At 39.5% G+C, this 19,345-nt stretch overlaps 3 protein-coding genes across 3 annotated transcripts; all 3 read right to left on the bottom strand.

Annotated features, from left to right (window-relative positions):
- Positions 1-1,177: 1,177 nt before the first annotated feature.
- LOC146328906 (extracellular calcium-sensing receptor-like) lies at positions 1,178-6,064 on the bottom strand. The gene is made up of 9 exons (XM_084716713.1): positions 6,059-6,064; positions 5,097-5,227; positions 4,528-4,822; positions 4,288-4,374; positions 3,765-4,034; positions 2,908-3,180; positions 2,374-2,601; positions 2,167-2,290; positions 1,178-2,088 (listed from the first exon to the last, which is right to left on the bottom strand). The coding sequence occupies exons 1-9, from the start codon at positions 6,062-6,064 to the stop codon at positions 1,178-1,180; spliced, it is 2,325 nt and encodes a 774-aa protein (XP_084572839.1).
- A 1,786-nt stretch (positions 6,065-7,850) lies between these two features.
- Positions 7,851-12,478, bottom strand: LOC146328905 (extracellular calcium-sensing receptor-like). The gene is made up of 9 exons (XM_084716712.1): positions 12,461-12,478; positions 11,657-11,787; positions 11,106-11,400; positions 10,842-10,928; positions 10,473-10,742; positions 9,598-9,870; positions 9,054-9,281; positions 8,840-8,963; positions 7,851-8,761 (listed from the first exon to the last, which is right to left on the bottom strand). The coding sequence occupies exons 1-9, from the start codon at positions 12,476-12,478 to the stop codon at positions 7,851-7,853; spliced, it is 2,337 nt and encodes a 778-aa protein (XP_084572838.1).
- Positions 12,479-13,437: 959 nt separating this feature from the next.
- LOC146328904 (extracellular calcium-sensing receptor-like) lies at positions 13,438-17,536 on the bottom strand. The gene is made up of 9 exons (XM_084716567.1): positions 17,427-17,536; positions 16,853-17,147; positions 16,585-16,671; positions 16,054-16,323; positions 15,545-15,748; positions 15,185-15,457; positions 14,642-14,869; positions 14,428-14,551; positions 13,438-14,348 (listed from the first exon to the last, which is right to left on the bottom strand). Exons 1-9 carry the CDS (start codon positions 17,534-17,536, stop codon positions 13,438-13,440), a joined length of 2,502 nt encoding a protein of 833 aa, XP_084572693.1.
- Between the last annotated feature and the right edge of the window lie 1,809 nt (positions 17,537-19,345).

The following is a 19,345-nucleotide window of genomic DNA, read 5'->3' as shown; positions in this document are numbered from 1 at the left end:
TAGGTCTTCTTTTTCAAGAACTTGCTTTACCCCAATGTGTTTTACTGTTGGGTCTGCAGTGTAGTGAGTTAATTAGTTAATGAGGTGAAGCCACTAGTGAGTTTCAGCCTTGACACCCAGTACTGCCCTGTTATAGCCAACCTCAACCCAGAACTTGTGTTTTTAATAAAAAAAAACACGAATTGATAATTTTATATACTCTGTGGTGTGGCTCTCAACTTTCAGCCTCGTACCTGGGTTGAACAGGTTCATTTAAAGGCCCACTGCTTTTGTTAAAAAAAGACAAACAAACAAACAAACAAACAAACAAAAAAAAAAAAAAACACTGGACCCAAGAGACCAGCTCGCCTCAACCTGTACAATTTCTGGGCTCTAAACTCAACAAAAGTTAGAGACAAAGAGAAATTTTAGTCCTCCTTCTCTGACTGCAACAGCTGACTCAAACACCACTTCAGACCTGAACCACAGGCTAGGACCATCAAAAGTCTCTGCCCTGCTCTTCACAAAGTAGGCGAACCTCAGCTTTGCTGAAATAAATTAATATCCACTGAAAAAGGTTTACTGCCCTAGAATTACATTAGTGTCTCATTGTTTTTTTTTATTTTTATTTATTTATTTATTTATTATTTATTTATTAATCAGGTACCATACTCCATCTTACTATTGACAGATTGGGTTATTTCATCATTTAATACATTTGTTCATCTCATTGTTTATTTTATTTATCTTACATCATATATGTCAGATATCAACCTTATTAATCACCTATTTAATCATTCAATCACGCATGTACTTATATATTAACTTAAATGTCATGTGATCATGGAGAAGTTGTCTGTGAGTTTTCTTTGAAGCAGAGCGCAGGGTGAGTGTATCAAATAGAATTCAACACCTGAGAAGAAACAGTTGAATTTAATGTTAAAATTTCCCCCGTGATTCAGTGTGGTGCCCCAATGAGTTGAAATTATTCAATGTTGAAGTAGCAAGATCACTACAATCATTTTTAGTATTCTCATCAAGTGGTGAGACATTTTATATTCCAAATCATTTATTTGTAATTGGCCCTGATATCACAACATGTTTATAATGTTATTGCTATTAATCGAATTTTCTCACCATATTTTTATAGTGTATAGAAAAAGGGATTAACAATGTCCAGTGAAAGTGGGTAAAAGTTTTATGACTGGATACCTCGTCCCATGATTGCTTTCTTTGTGTTCCTCTCTGGTCTCAGCAGGATTATATAACATTTGGGTCCAAACAGTGCCACCAAGAGGCCAAAACTGGAGGCCAGGATGGCAAACACCTCCACTGCATCTGCATATTTTCCTGGTGAGCTGATATAAGCAGGGACAAAGGCCACCCACACAGCACAGAAGATCAGCATGCTGAAAGTGATGAGTTTGGCCTCATTGAAGCTATCTGGAAGATTCCTTGATATAAAAGCAATCAGAAAACTGAGGATAGCCAGTAAACCAATATAGCCAAGTAACACTGCAAAACCAACTGTGGACCCAACTGCACACTCATAAACTATTTTGTCATTGTGGTATTGAGTGTTTTTGTGAGGAACTGGTGAGGCAGATACAAGCCAGGCAGTGCAGATTGCTGCTTGAATAGAAGTGAGAACAATAACTGTTCCTCTCTGCTGCAAAACACCAAACCACTTGAGACTGGCTCCACCTCCTGGCTTGGAGGCCTTGAACACAGCCAGAACCACCATGGTTTTCACCAGGATGCATGATATGCAAAGCACAAAGCTGATCCCAAATGCTGCATGTCTCAGCTGGCATGTCCACAGCCTGGGACGACCAATAAACAGCAGTGAACACAGAAGACATAACTTAAGAGACAGCAATATCTGGAAACTCAGTTCTGAATTGTTGGCTCGTACTAAAGGCGTTCTGCGATGATAGATAAAGATGCTCAGGACAACAGCACAGATACATGTGCCCAGCAATGAGGTAACTGTCAAGCAGATACCCAGAGGCTCATTGTAGGAGAGGAACTCTATTTTCTTAGGAACACAGTGGTCACGCTGGGGGCTGGGCCAGAAGTCCTCTGGACAACTGGTGCACTCCATGGAGTCTGTGAAAATAGGGACAATCTTGAGACACATGTTTATATTGAATCTACAAACTGTTGTGTTTAACACTGAATACTAACCAGTCTCATTGCTGATCTTTCCCTCAGAACAAGGGATACAGTCAAAACAGCACACAGGTTCCCCTTTCTTTCTGGCCATGCGGGTACCTGGAGGACAGCTCTCACTGCACACTGACCAGGGTGGCTATAGGAAGAAAAATAAACATCTGTTATTCTACACTACTTTAGACTTTTATTTTGAGTTGGGGTGACTAAGGAATAATTAACCTTTTTTGATTCAAAGTTCCAGAATATTTTGTCTCCATCAATTGTTAGTTCTTCTCCATTGAAGGCCGACCTCTTAACATCACCCACATTCTGAAGTTTAGATCTTCCATCAGGGAGTGGCAGCAGGTTCATGATATCATATATTGGTAAGGGATCACCATTCTCATCAAATGACACTTCATCACCAAATGATGTGGTGAAGTTGACCTTTTCCAAATAATACAAAAGCTATGTGTATCAGAATAAGGGATAGAGGAAAACCAAAGATTAATTTAAAAAATTACATGTGACTACGGTGAACACAGTGGTAGTCTTTAATAATCAAACTGAAGGCATCAACATATGACTGACCTCATAACAGTATCAATTGCTACTCCTCAGTGGTAGGAGAAATATTTTCAGTTGTATGCTTGGCACTTTACAATTAGTAAGCTTTGTATTTAATTGTATACTCGAAATGGTGCTCTGCAAAACCACTAAAGCATGAGATTTTGTGATATAAACAGTATTACAGAATGCTAAATGATATCGCACCTGCCATGGCTCCAGTGTTTGCAAGGTGGCACAGCTGTGCCCACTGAAAGGTCCTCTCCCTGGCTCATACTGTAGCAGGTCATCAAGGGCATACGCCAGAGCATACACAGCTTTGTACACATTATACTCTGGCCTGAGGTTTGAAATATCAAAAAATTCACTATCTACATTCTGTAGATCTTCCTGTCCAGTGCATAATGCTCCTCCACTGTCTCCACCTGCTGGAGGTGGTGCAAATCCACACTGAAATGTGTTTTCCCAAAACTGCTTCACCTGAAACATATTGAAAATTATGTTATAAATAATGACAGTACATTATTTTTACAATTACAAGATCAGATTGCATGGTAAATCTCTCACCATGCTATTTCCATAGCTTCTGTTGTGGTTTTCAGGACGTATTTGTAGGAGGAATTCTCTGAGCCCTGGAATTTCTCCTCTACGGATGGCGATGCCCAGTGTGCCAGCCAGGTATGGCAAAAGGTGAGGAGTCTGGAGCTCAGTCGCTGCTGTCCAAGATTCACTGGTCATCCACTGCAGGCCTGTCACATTCTGCCTCACCACCTGTGTATTATACCAAATATATAAATCCATACTGCTATGCCACTAAAGTAATGTCTAGTCTTCTGAATTGAACAGTTCACACATTTGATGTTTTATACAGAATAATGAGCAAAGTGATGCATCATCATAACTGCAGTGAATGATCACACTCTAAAACTGTGTCAAACAAATAAGTGATGTGATTTATTTATTTAAATACATTTGGCCAAGATATTATTGTCACTTAAAACCTTTTAGTTTAATAATTAAAAAATTAACAATATCAATTTTTATACTTCTATTCCAAGCCCAACCTCTTCCATGAGGTATATCATGTTACTCTGACGTGCAAACACAATGATCACACGAGCTGTGGATTTCTTCATCACATCCACAATCCTCTGTAGTTCAGCTTGGTCATTATCCAAAGGCAAAACCTCTAAGTAGGCCAGACAACCTTCACCAGACTGAATAAAATCAGATTGGAAGGATCGGGCAGCGTGGAGTCCATAGTCATCATCACTGATCAGCAAACCTGCCCAAGTCCAGCCAAAGTGGTTGAGAATCTGAATCATAGTACGGACCTAAGTGAATACAGAATGAAAGCATTAGACCATGGGCTGAATTAATCTGTCAGTGGAAAACGTGCTAAACAGATTCAACAATTGAAAGGATTTAATTATTGCCTTTCAGATTTGTCAACTGAAACCAGGTAATATGTAAAAAGAATATGTTACACAAAAAGGATATATTTTTCAATGCAGTAAAGGATTGCACTTTCTCATCAATGTTTAAGTGTACATGCTATGAATTTTCATTTTGCTGATAGATGATCACCTGGAAAGCATCACTTGGGATCGTCCTAAAGAAGGATGGAAACTTTTGCCGATCACTCAAACAGGAACATGTGGCAAAATAACTCACCTGTGAAAAACACAGACTACATCCTAAAACCATTCAAAGACTTCATCATCATTTATGATGGAATGATGGTCTTTTTTACTCCATTTTTACAAATGACATTAACTTTGAAATAAAATAAAATACAATAATATAAAAATGAGACAGAAAACTTACCATAGGTACTCTGTACAAACCTATGACACTGGAGATAGCAATAGAATTTGTAGATGAAGAATCACCCACAATCCCTAGGACTGGAGGGGTTCCTACACAGGTCTCATCTAATATAAACTGCTCCTCTTGACCACTGACTAAAGACAACGCTGCACTGAATCCAATCCCTAGGTTGGCACAGTTATCATACAGACTGTATCCCAGAGTCACATTAGGTAGCAGGTTGGAGTTTCTGTTGATCTCATCAATAGCAAAGGCCATGGTCTGAGCCCACCTGAATCCTAGAACATAAAATCTAACACAAGAAATACCACTGTTAACATGATAGTAGGTTGTCAACATGTACAATTAACAAAGCAACAGATTTTGCAAAGAATTAAGCCAGGTAAATTGCAACAAGTATTACAATACTCTAATATAAATGTCTAAAAAAAAGTAAAAAGTAATGTGTTTAAAAAGACATGAATGTGAATTTACTCAGAATAATATTGTATTGTCAAAATTACATTAAAGTAATGGGATTTATTTTCTACTGTTTCTCCTTTTTGCTGTTTTCCTGACAGACTCACCCATGGCAGGTTGGCTGCTGTGGCTCTGAGGTAAAAGACAGGTCAGGAAAGACAGAAAACAAGTGAGCCTGAAACAGCCCACCTAAAACCACATCTCCAGCTTTGTGCATCCCATTTAGATGAAACTGTCCCTGTAAGTGGCAGAAATAAAGTGGGGAGGAAACAGGAGAAGAAAAGTTGTAATATAATAATGTTAAATACATGAGTGAGAGCAGTTTGATCTCTAAAAATGCCCACATGACTTTCCTCTTGTTTACCCCTTCTCTGAGCTTACTCAGGCTGTCAACCCCTTTTATTGACTTGCAATATTGTTTAATCTTGCACACCACCCATCTTGGCATAAACAATCATAGGGGCAGAGCCTAAAATACATTTCATTTGAAACAACCAGTGCACAATTGTGACGATTGTCACTCAATCACTCTTGAGTGATGTAAAAGTTGCATTAAACGCGACATGACTGTTCAGACAGTGGGCACGCTGTAAAATGTCAGACACGTATCCGATATAGTACGCGACCCAGGACGGATTTTAAAAAATCTGATTTCATGTGACTTGAGCTGTTCACACCATCATGAAAAAAACAGTCCTGGCTCACATGTAGGCAAAAAGATCGGATTTGGGTCACATTTCACTGCCGTGTGAACTAAGCCTTTGTCTCTGCCTTTCAGCTTGACACTTATTCTTTTGGCTCCCTTGAGCTGGAACTTTGTCTTGTGACCTTCCAACCATACTCACAGGTAAGTCATTTACTAGGTGGAGAAGATTTCTGTGAAGAATACAGACATTACTGCCACCTGTCTCTGGACAGACTTTGTAAACAAGGCTGTCATTTACTTGTTGTTTCACCACGTGCATGGCTTGCTCCCACTAAGATCGAAGCTTTCCCAGCCCTCCTCTCTCACTCATGTTACGAACTAGGACTCTGTCACCGGGCTGCAGAACAACTCCCTTCACACGACCGTCATAGTGCCTCTTGTCTTGTGTGCTGGACTGCTGACTGTTTTTAGCTGCAATAGGGTAAAGCCTCTTTCATTCTTGCTGCCTATTTTTCAGCATACCCCTGTGGTGTGTCACTTTCTTTGTTAGTGGGCAGACCAAATAGTACTGGTAGGCGGGTTGGCGTCCAAACATAAGATAGTGGGGTTAGAAACCAGTGGCCTCGTGTCTAGTGCAGTTATACGAACTGTGGTAAGTGATCATTCCAGCTATCCCTTTCTCCTGCTTCAGTGTCCTCAGCATATGAAGTAAAGTCTGATTCAATCTCTCAGCGGCATTTCCCTGTGGATGATACAGGGTCATTCTGGAGTGACATATCCCAGCTAGCTGCTGCAGGGTCTTAAATAGGACAGTTTCAAATTCACGGCCCTGGTTGTCCTGGCTGGGTATCCAAAATGAGGGATGAAGTCACAGAATATTGTCTCTGCAGCTGTTCTACCTGACTTATTTGATGTTGGATACACTTGGGTGAATTTGGTGAAGGGGTCTCTGATGACTAAGGTTATGTTCTTTTTTGACTTTTGCCTTTATTTGGGACAGTGACAGCTAAATAGATGACAGGAAAGGGGTTAGAGAGAGGGGATGATTAGCATCAAGTAATTATATGAGCACCCATGTGCTCAGATAGAAGCTAACTATTTACAAATATACACTATACACCCACGAACTAGGTATAAGATGCTGCCACAGCCCTCCCAGATGCTAAAACCATGTAGCAAGACTAACTTTGAAAGAAAAAGACATCACACTGAGCCAACATACTTTCTTGTAAGAGATGAGGTCCTGGAAGCATAGTATGTCAAGTCATGCCCTACTGCATGAGCTCAGAACTCATGCATGTCAGCTGCCATGTTTGTGTCGTAGAACCTACCAAAGTTGGACAAATGTCACATAGTAGAGCCACAAATTACATGAGGTAGCCATGTCCTGCATGGAATGTGCACGAAACCCTGCAGGGACCAGCTTGTCTGACATTTTATGTTGGACATCTAGTAAGATAGTGCTAAGATAGGCTTGTTGGATATGAAAATTAGTGAGTCTATCTGTAAGTCCACATCACTACCAGACAACTCAAAAATACAAATAAATGCACTAAATGCATAATGTCAATAATCAGTTTAATAAGGTGTAAAGTTAACTCGCACCATGAAAAGTCATAAAGGTAAAAATAACTTTTAATGAGGTTGAGGATGAAATACAGACTGAAGGAAGGTCAGGTGATTAAAATTTAAGGAAAAAGGTTAACTGCAGGGCAACAGGTAACCAGGTTTATGATAGTAAGGTGAACAAAATCATTGAGGAATGTCTGAGGGCCTCTGGTAGACAGGCAGAAAGTGGCAATGAAGAGGTCTTGGCAAACAGGAATGTGATTGGAAGGAGGACAGAGAGGCACCATATGACACTTTGCACCATTTCATGTTTGGAAAGTCAGAAGCTAAGAAAAGCATGTAGAATATAAAAACTGTTGAGTGTATCTTTAAATTCAATTCAGTTCCAGACAGTTCACAAATAAATGAAATTATTTCAAATGAAACCACATAATCTGCTAAATTTACTGAGAGAAAATAACTTCTAGTTTATTCAGGTGTAAGGTTAACTTGCAAGACACTTTATATTCCAAATCATTTATATGTAATTGGCCCTGATGTCACAATATCTTTACATTGCTGTTACTGTTAACCTACTTTTCTGACCATATTTTTTATAGTGTACAGAAAAGGGATTAACTTTGTGCCATGAAATTGGGTAAAGGTTTTATGAGTGGATGCCCCGACCCATGATTGCTTTCTTTGTGTTCCTCTCTGGTCTCAGCAGGATTATGTAACATTTGGGTCCAAACAGTGCCGCCAAGAGACCAAAACTGGAGGCCAGGATGGCAAAGACCTCCACTGCATCTGCATATTTACCTGGTGAGCTGATATAAGCAGGGACAAAGGCCACCCACACAGCACAGAAGATCAGCATGCTGAAAGTGATGAGTTTGGCCTCATTGAAACTATCTGGAAGATTCCTTGATATAAATGCAATCAGAAAACTGAGGATAGCCAATAAGCCAATATAGCCCAGTAACACTGCAAAACCAACTGTGGACCCAACTACACACTCATAAACTATTTTGTCATTGTAGTATTGAGTGTTTTTATGAGGGACTGGTGAGGCAGATACAATCCAGGCAGTGCAGATTGCTGCTTGAATAGAAGTGAGAACAATAACTGTTCCTCTCTGCTGCAAAACACCAAACCACTTCAGACTGGCTCCACCTCCTGGCTTGGAGGCCTTGAACACAGCCAGAACCACCATTGTTTTTACCAGGATGCATGAGATACAAAGCACAAAGCTGATCCCAAATGCTGCATGTCTCAGCTGGCATGTCCACAGTCTGGGACGACCAATAAACAGCAGTGAACACAGGAAACATAACTTAAGTGACAGCAATATTTGGAAACTCAGCTCTGAATTGTTGGCACGTACTATAGGTGTTCTGTGGTGATAGACAAAGATACCAAGGACGACAGCACAGATACATGTGCCCAGTAATGACGCGACTGTCAAGCAGATACCCAGAGGCTCATGGTAGGAGAGGAACTCTGTTTTCTTCGGAAGACAGTGGTCACGCTGGGGGCTGGGCCAGAAGTCCTCTGGACAACTGGTGCACTCCACTGAGTCTACAAAAATAGGGATGATCTTGAGGTACATACTTACATTGTATTTATAAACCGCCATGTTTCAAACTGAATACCAACCAGTCTCATTGCTGATCTTTCCCTCAGAACAAGGGATGCAGTCAAAACAGCACACAGGTTCCCCTTTCTTTCTGGTCATGCGGGTACCTGGAGGACAGCTCTCACTGCACACTGACTGAGGTGGCTATTGGGAGAAAATTCAATATGTTACTGTACAGTACTTTACACTGGTATTTTTAGTTATCCATTATGGGCCTGGAAAATCAGATGCAACCTTTTTTGATTCAAAGTTCCAGAAGATTTTGTCTTCATCAATTATGAGTTCTTCTCCTTTGAAGGCCGACCTCTTAACATCACCCACATTCTGAAGTTTAGATCTTCCATCAGGGAGTGGCAGCAGGTTCATGATATCATATATTGGTAAGGGATCACCATTCTCATCAAATGACACTTCATCACCAAATGATGTAGTGAAGTCAATTTTTTCCACGTAATACAAAAGCTATGAATAACAGAATAAGGGATAGAGAAAAAACCAAAGAAGCCTGATTAAAAAAAATATATCTGATTATGGTGAACACAGTGGTAGTCTTTAATAATCAAACTGAAGACATTAACATATGACTGACCTCATAACAGTATCAACTGCTATTGCTCAGTGGTAGGAGAAATACTTTTAGTTGTATGCTCAGCACTTTACATTTAGTTAGGTTTGTATTTAATTGTATACTCTCAATGCTACTCTGCAAAAAACACCAAAGCATTTTGTTTAATTTTGTCATATAAACAGTATTACAGAGTGCTAAATGATATCACACCTGCCATGGCTCCATTGTTTGCAAGGTGGCACAGCTGTGCCCACTGAAAGGCCCTCTCCCTGGCTCACACTGCAGCATGTCATGAAGTGCATATGCCAGAGCATACACAGCCTTGTACACATTATACTCTGGCCTGAGATTTGAAATGTCCAAATATTCAGTCTCTACATTCTCCAGAACTTCCTGTCCAGTGCATAATGCTCCCCCAGTGTCTCCGCCTGCTGGAGGTGATGCAAATCTACACTGAAATGTGTGCTCCCAAAACTGGTTCACCTGAAACATATTGAAAACAGTGTATTATAAATAATGACAATATACTATTTTTACAATTACAAGATCATTTTGCATGGTAAATCTCTCACCATGCTATTTCCATAGCTTCTGTTGTGGTGTTCACGATGTATTTGTAGGAGGAATTCTCTGAGCCCTGGAATTTCTCCTCTACGGATGGCGATGCCCAGTGTACCAGCCAGGTATGGCAAAAGGTGAGGAGTCTGGAGCTCGTTTGCTGCTGTCCAAGACTCACTGGCCATCCACTGCAGGCCTGTCACATTCTGCCTCACCACCTGTGTATTATACCAAATATATAAATCCATACTGCCATGCCTTTAAAGTAATGTCTAGTCTTCTGAAATGAACAGTTCACACATTTGATGACTTGTGCAATCCTATGTTTTATACAGTATAATGAGCAAAGTAATGCATCATCATAACTGCAGTAAATGATCACACTCTAAAACTGTGTCAAACAAATAAGTGATGTGATTTATTTCTTTAAATACATTTGGCCAAGATATTATTGTCACTTAAAACCTTTCAGTTTAACATTTACAAAATTAACAACATCAATTTCTTTACTTCTATACATGCCCAACCTCTTCCATGAGGTATATCATGTAACCGGGACGTGCAAACACAATGACCACACGAGCTGTGGATTTCTTCATCACATCCACAATCCTCTGTAGTTCAGCTTGGTCATTATCCAGAGGCAAAACCTCTAAGTAGGCCAGACAACCTTCACCACATTGAACAAAGTCAGATTGGAAGGATCGAGCAGCGTGGAGTCCATAGTCATCATCACTGATCAGCAGACCTGCCCAAGTCCAGCCAAAGTGGTTGAGAATCTGAATCATAGCATGTACCTAATTGAATACAAAGTGAAAGGATTTGAACATGGGCTGAATTAATCTGTCAGTGGAAAACCTGCTAAACAGATTCAACAATTGCTGATAGATGGTCACCTGGAAAGCATCACTTGGAATCGTCCTAAAGAAGGATGGAAACTTTTGCCGGTCACTCAGGCAGGAACATGTGGCAAAATAACTCACCTGTGAAAAACACAGACTGTACATCCTAAAAACACCGAAAAACCAATGGTTTTTCGAGCAGATAAATGCTTTGAATATAGTTTGATCCTTTTATGCTTGATTACTTTGTGACATCAAAATTGAAATAGAATCGACATGATCCTAAAGAATTCTTAGATGGCAAGACAGAAAACTTACCATAGGTACTCTGTACAAACCTAAGACACTGGAGATGGCAATAGAATTTGTAGATGAAGAATCACCCACAATCCCTAGGACTGGAGGGGTTCCTATACAGGTCTCGCCTGATATAAACTGTTCCTCTTGACCACTGACTAAGGACAACGCTGCACTGAATCCAACCCTGAGATTGGCACAGGTATCATAAAAACTGTATCCCAGAGTCACATTAGGTAGCAGGTTGGAGTTTCTGTTGATCTCATCAATAGCAAAGGCCATGGTCTGAGCCCACCTGAATCCTTGGACATAAAAACTAACACAAGAAATACCACTGTTAATATGACAGTAACTGTCAACATGTACAATTAGCAAAGCAACAGATTTTGCAAAGAATTAAGCCAGGTGAATTGCAACAAGTATTAGAATACCCTAATACAAATGTTTAAAAATGTAAAACGTAATGTGTTGAAAAGGACATAAATGTGAATTGTAATTCACTCAGAATAATATTTCATTGTCAAAATTACATTAAAGTAATGGGATTTATTTTGTTTTCCTGACAGACTCACCCATGGCAGGTTGGCTGCTGTGGCTCAGAGGTAAAAGACAGATCAGGAAAAACAGAAAACAAATGGGCTGGAAACAGCCCACCTAAAACCACATCTCCAGCTTTGTGCATCACATTTAGATGAAACTGTCCCTGTAAGTGGCAGAAATAAAGTGGGGAGGCCACAGGAGAAGAAAAGTTGTAATACAATAATGTTAAATACATGAGTGAGAGCAGTTTGATCTCTAAAAATGCCCACATGACTTTCCTCTTGTTTATGCCTTGTCTGAGCCTACTCAGGCTGTCAACCCCTTTTATTTACTTGCAATGTTGTTTAATCTTGCACACCACCCATCTAAGCATATACAATCAAAGGGGCAGAGCCTAAAATACAATTCATTTGAGATTAGTTTTGTATTAAGGCAGAAAATCTTCCCATGGCCATCTTTCCATCCTTTATTTAAGTTGTGGATGATGGATGGATGGATGGATAATGATGCCATAATGAAGGTTTGCTGAAATTTGCAGGAAAGTCATATTATGAGTTTGTTTGTTTTTCTTGAACATCATATTTAGTGGACTTTGTTAGGTAAAGTCAGGCCCATAAATATTTGGACAGTGACACAATCTTCATGATTTGGGCTCTGCATGCCACCACATTGGATTTGAAATGAAACAACTGAGATGCAATTAAAGTGCAGACTTTCAGGTTTAATTCAAGGGGTTGAACAAAAATATCCTATACAACATTTAGGGACTGCAAACATTTTTATACAAAGTTTTTTCATTTCATGGGCTCAAAAGTAATTGGACAAATTAACATTACCATAAATAAAATGTTCATTTTTAATACTTTGTGGAGAATCCTTTGCAGGCAATGACTGCCTCAAGTCTGGAACCCATGGACATCACCAAAACCTCATATAAATGCATGTCAATAATCACTTTAATGAGGTGTAAAGTTAACTTGCAACTTGTTAAATGTAAAAATGGTCTTTGATCAGGTGGGGAATGAACTACAGACTGAAGGAAGGTCAGGTGATTAAAATTCAAGGAAAAAGGTTAACTGCACGGCAGATGAGGGAAAGTGGCAACAGGCGAGCAGGTTTATGATAGTGAGGTGAACAAGATAGTCAGGGAGGACAAAGAGGCACCATATGACACTTTGCACCATTTGATGTTTGGAAAGTCAGAAGCTGGGAAAATCAATTAGAATATCAAAACTGGTTAGTGTATCTTTAGGTTCAATACAGTTCTAGACAGTTCAAAAATAAATTAAATAATGTCAAATGAACCCACATTGTCTGCAAAATCTTTTTCAGAGAAAATAACGTGTAGTTTAATCAAGTGAAACGTTAACTTACATCCTGAAAAGTGATAAAGTCAGTGATAGAATTTGAAGTACAAGTGCTTTGTGCATTAATCTATGTCCTGGAAAAAAAAATACATGCATTGATTTGACATGAGCCCTGCTTTCTCAGTGGCCTAATATTACTGTTACTATTAACGTACTGCTCTATTTGTATTTTTATATTGTGTAGGGAAAAACAATTCATTCTGTCGCATCAAATTAAATTTTTATGACTGGATGCTCTGAACCATGATTCAATACACCTATTTTTAAGTATTCTCACACAAATGATCCAAGTGACAAAGCATTTTATATTCCAAATCATTTATTTGTAATCGTCCCTGATGTATAATCTTTACGTTGCTGTTACTATTAACCTACTTTTCTGACTGTACTTCTTATAGTGTACAGAAAAGAGATTAAACTCTGTGCCATGAAATTGGGCAAAGTTTTTATGACTGGATGCCCCGGCCCATGATTGCTTTCTTTGTGTTCCTCTCTGGCCTCAGCAAGATTATGTAACATTTGGGTCCAAACAGTGCCACCAAGAGACCAAAACTGGAGGCCAGGATGGCAAAGACCTCCACTGCATCTGCATATTTACCTGGTGAGCTGATATAAGCAGGGACAAAGGCCACCCACACAGCACAGAAGATCAGCATGCTGAAAGTGATGAGTTTGGCCTCATTGAAACTATCTGGAAGATTCCTAGCTATAAATGCAATCAGAAAACTGAGGATAGCCAGTAAACCAATATAACCAAGTAACACTGCAAAACCAACTGTGGACCCAACTACACACTCATAAACTATTTTGTCATTGTAGTATTGAGTGTTTTTATGAGGAACTGGTGAGGCAGATACGAGCCAGGCAGTGCAAATTGCTGCCTGAATAGAAGTAAGAACCATAATTGTTCCTCTCTGCTGCAAAACACCAAACCACTTCAGACTGGCTCCACCTCCTGGCTTGGAGGCCTTGAACACAGCCAGAACCACCATGGTTTTCACCAGGATGCATGAGATGCAAAGCACAAAGCTGATCCCAAATGCTGCATGTCTCAGCTGGCATGTCCACAGTCTGGGACGACCGATAAACAGCAGTGAACACAGGAAACAGAAGGTAAGTGACAGCAATATTTGGAAACTCAGCTCTGAATTGTTGGCACGTACTATAGGTGTTCTGCGATGATAGATAAAGATGCCCAGGACAACAGCACAGATACATGTGCCCAACAATGAGGCAGCTGTCAAGCAGATACCCAGAGGCTCATTGTAGGAGAGGAACTCTATTTTCTTCGGAACACAGTGGTCACGCTGAGGGCTGGGCCAGAAGTCTTCTGGACAGGTCATGCACTTCATGGAGCCTATGAAAATAGGGAGAGTCTTGAAATATAACTTTACATTGTATTCACAACCTGCCATCTTTAAAAACTGAATACCAACCAGTCTCATTGCTGATCTTTCCCTCAGAACAAGGGATGCAGTCAAAACAACACACAGGTTCCCCTTTCTTTCTGGCCATGCGGGTACCTGGAGGACAGCTCTCACTGCACACTGACCGGGGTGGCTATAGGGAGGAAATTCAACATGTTATTCTGCAGTACTTTACACTGCTATTTTGAGTTATCCATTAGGGGCCTGGAAAATCTGAAGCAACCTTTTTTGACTCAAAGTTCCAGAAGATTTTATCTTCATCAATTGTGAGTTCTTCTCCTTTGAAGGCTGACCTCTTAACATCACCCACATTCTGAAGTTTAGATCTTCCATCAGGGAGTGGCAGCAGGTTCATGATATCATATATTGGTAAGGGATCACCATTCTCATCAAATGACACTTGATCACCAAAGGGTGTGGTAAAGGTCACCTTTTCCGTGTAATACAAAAGCTATGCATATCAGAATAAGGGATAGAGGAAAACCAAAGAAGATGGATTTAAAAAATTACATGTGACTATGGTGAACACAGTGGTCGTCTTGAATGATCAAACTGAAGACATTAACATATGACTGACCTCATAACAGTATCAACTGCTATTGCTCAGTGGTAGGAAAAATACTTTTAGTTGTATGCTCAGCACTTTACATTTAGTTAGGTTCGTATTTAATTGTATACTCTCAATGCTACTCTGCAAAAAACACCAAAGCATTTTGTTTAATTTTGTCATATAAACAGTATAACAGAGTGCTAAATGATATCACACCTGCCATGGCTCCAGTGTTTGCAAGGTGGCACAGCTGTGCCCACTGAAAGGCCCTCTCCCTGGCTCACACTGCAGCATGTCATCAAGGGCATACGCCAGAGCATACACAGCCTTGTACACATTATACTCTAGCCTTAGGTCAGAAATGTCCAAAAATTCAGTCTCTACATTCTCTAGATCTTCCTGTCCAGTGCATAAAGCTCCCGCAGTGTCTCCACCTGCTGTAGGTGTTGCAAATCTACACTGAAATGTGTTTTCCCAAAACTGCTTCACCTGAAACATATTGAAAATTATGTTATAAATAATGACAGTACATTATTTTTACAATTACAAGATCATTTTGCATGGTAAATCTCTCACCATGCTATTTCCATAGCTATCGTTGTGGTGTTCAGGACGTATTTGTAGCAGGAATTCTCTGAGCCCTGGAATTTCTCCTCTACGGATGGCGATGCCCAGTGTACCAGCCAGGTATGGCAAAAGGTGGGAGGTTTGGAGCTCAGTCGCAGTTGTCCAAGATTCACTGGTCATCCATTGCAAGCCTGTCACATTCTGCCTCATCACCTGTGTATTACACCAAATATATAAATCCATACTGCCATGCCACTAATGTCTAGTCTTCTGAAATGAACAATTCACACATTTGATGACTTGTGCAATCCTATGTTTTATACAGTATAATGAGTAAAGTAATGCATCATCATAACTACAGTGAATGATCACACTCTAAAACTGTGTCAAACAAATAAGTGATGTGATTTATTTATTTAAATACATTTGGCCAAGATATTATTGTCACTTAAAACCTTTTAGTTTAATAATTACAAAATTAACAATATCAATTTTTGTACTTCTATTCCAAGCCCAACCTCTTCCATGAGGTATATCATGTTACTCTGACGTGCAAACACAATGATCACACGAGCTGTGGATTTCTTCATCACATCCACAATCCTCTGTAGTTCAGCTTGGTCATTGTCCAGAGGCAAAACCTCTAAGTAGGCCAGACAACCTTCACCAGACTGAATAAAGTCAGATTGGAAGGATCGGGCAGCGTGGAGTCCATAGTCATCATCACTGATCAGCAGACCTGCCCAAGTCCAGCCAAAGTGGTTGAGAATCTGAATCATAGCACGGACCTAAGTGAAAACAGAATGAAAGCTTTAGAACATGGGCTGAATTAATCTGTCAGTGGAAAACCTGCTAAAGAGATTCAACAATTGAAATTGTTTAATTATTGCCTTTCCAATTTGTCTGAAACCAGGTAATATGTAAAAAGAATATGTTACACAAAAGGGATATATTTTTCAATGCAGTAAAGGATTGCACTTTCTCATCAATGTTTACATGATGTTTACATGTACATGCTATGAATTTTCATTTTGCTGATTGATGCTCACCTGGAAAACATCACTTGGTATCGTCCTAAAGAAGGATGGAAATTGTTGCCGGTCACTCAAACAGGAACATGTGGCAAAATAACTCACCTGTGAAAAACACAGACTACATCCTAAAAACACTCAAAGATTTTATCATCATTCATAATAACAAATGATGATAAATTTATGGTATGATGGTAAGGTTTTTTTTTACTCCATTTTAACAAAATGACATTGAATTTTAAATAAAATAAACTAAGATCAAATAAAAATAAGGCAGAAAACTTACCATAGGTACTCTGTACAAACCTATGACACTGGAGATGGCAATAGAATTGACAGATGAAGAATCACCCACAATCCCTAAGACTGGAGGGGTTCCTGCACAGGCCTCGCCTGATATAAAGTGGTCCTCTTGACCACTGACTAAGGACAGTGCTGCACTGAATCCAACCCTGAGGTTGGCACAGGTATCATAAAAACTGTATCCCAGAGTCACATTAGGTAGCAGGTTGGAGTTTCTGTTGATCTCATCAATAGCAAAGGCCATGGTCTGAGCCCACCTGAATCCTAGAACATAAAAACTAACACAAGAAATGCCAGTGTTGACATGATAGTAACTGTGTCAACATGTACAATTAGCAAAGCAACAGATTTTCCAATGAATTAAGCCAGGTAAATTGCAGCAATTATTACAATACTTACATAAAAATGTTTAAAAAAGGAAAAAGTACCATCTTTAAAAAAGCATAAATATGCTATGTAATTCATTCAGATTAATATTTTATAGTCAAAATTACATTTTAGTAATAGGATTTAGTTTCCAGTGTTTCCTCCTTTTTCTGTTTACGTGACAGACTCACCCATTACAGGTAGGCAGCTGTGGCTCAGAGGTAAAAGACAGTTCAGGAAAGACAGAAAACAAGTGGGCCGGAAACAGCCCACCTAAAACCACATCTCCAGCTTTGTGCATCACATTTAGATGAAACTGTCCCTGTAAGTGGCAGAAATAAAGTGGGGAGGCCACAGGAGAAGAAAAGTTGCAATATAATAATGTTAAATACATGAGCAAGAAAAATTTGATCTCTAAAAATGCCCACATGACTTTCCACTTATTTACCCCTTGTCTGGGTCTACTCAGGCTGTCAACCCCTTTTATTGACTTGCAATGCTGTTTAATCTTGCACACCGCCCATCTAAGCATAAACAATCAAAGGGGCAGGGCTTAAAATACATTTTATTTGAAATTAATTTTGTAGTGAGGCAGAAATCTCCCCATGGCCATCTTTCCAACTCAAATTTAAGTTGTGGGTGACCATAATCAAGGTCTGCTGAAACTTGCAGGACAGTCATATTATGAGCTTGTTTGTTTTTCTTGAATGACATATTTACTGGACTTTGATACACATAATCACTTGTAGGTAAAGTAGGTAGACTGTATCAATTACAATAAAACATCAGCTTGCATTGTTGTTTGATAGAAGCTCTCTTCAGAATCACTCTGCAGTTCTGAAGGCTATACTACGAAGGAATCTCAGCACAGTCTGGCTTTCTTTGCATGAGCTGGCTCGACAAAATCTAAAACCCAAGTCATGTGTATCACAACAAATTTTATCATCTTGCTTTGGTAACTCAGGTTTTCTTCTTCAGACTCTGTGTGCACTCACATAAAAAGGGGGTTTGTTGCATCCTACGAGTCTTCTTCCGCACAAAGTGAAGTGATCATGAGCCGCCCACTTCAGAGAAAAAGATCAAGTTGTTATAATTAAGAGCTGTGGAAAATATACAAACTATACTACGGCAAAAAGAAACACCGTTGCTGCAAATAAAGCAGGAGAAGAAATATGCTGTCAGAAAATTACTGATTGACTAAATGCGATCTTAATGCTGCGGTTTATTCTAACATGAAAACTGCGCATTAAATAATAAACCTTCATACAGCAGATTTAAATATGATGATGTCTGTCTGACACTGTCCTGTGATGAGAAAGTCAGAGCTGCAATATCTGGAATGAAACACGGATTATAGTAAAAAGTATTCAAAGTGTCTGTAGTTGCTTCATCATTATTTTATTGCGTGGATTATAAAAAATGTAAATTTAAAGTGTTAATATGATGTGGAGTAAATGGGAAAAATTGCTCCGCATCCCCAAACGGAGGTTACCATGACGGCGTGATGCATACAGTTTGTTCATTTTTGACATCTTCCCTCAGTTTATAATCTATATTCGTCATAAACAACCTTGTTAGGACAATCAGATAAAGAGATGTGCTTTTACACACGATTTAATCTGAAACTCAGAACATAACCTGCTCCTGACCAGGTTATGAGTTTAGCATAAGTTACCTTGGTGATCTAGCAAGGTTAAAAGAGCTACCTTTGTGACAATGAAAACCCTGGTTTTAGACCCAACACATCTCGCTAACCCATTAATCTTGCTTCATAGTACACCCCTCTGAACAGATGCATACATGTATCAGAGGAGCCACTTGATACTGAGTATAATACCAAATTTGGGTGTATGACAAGGTTGCTGGAAGTGTGCAAAGCAGCACATCCAGCACACTCTTTCAGCTCTGCTGGTTGATGCTCAAAGTATGACAAAATAGGTTAAGTCCTGAAACTGTGGAGTCTTTTTCTACACAGCGCACCCTAACGCTAGGCTAAAACATATAATGTAGACGTGTACATGTAGATTACTATTCTGTTAAAATTCACTATTCGATGTGAAGGGAAAAAGAGAGATAACAAGAGGGAGCAAAAGAAACAGCTGATGTCCTT

This window comes from Lutjanus erythropterus, chromosome 4 (assembly GCF_056507025.1).
Source record: "Lutjanus erythropterus isolate fLutEry1 chromosome 4, fLutEry1.hap2, whole genome shotgun sequence".
Taxonomy (NCBI): Eukaryota; Metazoa; Chordata; class Actinopteri; order Lutjaniformes; family Lutjanidae; genus Lutjanus; species Lutjanus erythropterus.
Note: the sequence above shows the minus strand (reverse complement) of the source record. Positions and strands in the feature narration are given on the sequence as shown.

What these genes read in the sequence shown, in the direction of transcription:
- LOC146328906 (XM_084716713.1), bottom strand. An exon ending in AAACACTGGAGCCATGGCAG is followed by an intron (nt 2,602 to 2,907) that starts GTGCGATATCAT and finishes TGATACACATAG; the next exon opens with CTTTTGTATTATTTGGAAAA. An exon ending in AAAGATCAGCAATGAGACTG is followed by an intron (nt 2,089 to 2,166) that starts GTTAGTATTCAG and finishes CTATTTTCACAG; the next exon opens with ACTCCATGGAGTGCACCAGT.
- LOC146328905 (XM_084716712.1), bottom strand. An exon ending in TTCCAAGTGATGCTTTCCAG is followed by an intron (nt 10,743 to 10,841) that starts GTGACCATCTAT and finishes GTATTCAATTAG; the next exon opens with GTACATGCTATGATTCAGAT. An exon ending in TGATATACCTCATGGAAGAG is followed by an intron (nt 9,871 to 10,472) that starts GTTGGGCATGTA and finishes AATATGTTTCAG; the next exon opens with GTGAACCAGTTTTGGGAGCA.
- LOC146328904 (XM_084716567.1), bottom strand. Translation starts at nt 17,536, where the DNA reads ATGCACAAAGCTGGAGATGTGGTTTTAGGTGGGCTGTTTCCGGCCCAC. An exon ending in TGATATACCTCATGGAAGAG is followed by an intron (nt 15,749 to 16,053) that starts GTTGGGCTTGGA and finishes TGTAATACACAG; the next exon opens with GTGATGAGGCAGAATGTGAC. An exon ending in AAAGATCAGCAATGAGACTG is followed by an intron (nt 14,349 to 14,427) that starts GTTGGTATTCAG and finishes CTATTTTCATAG; the next exon opens with GCTCCATGAAGTGCATGACC.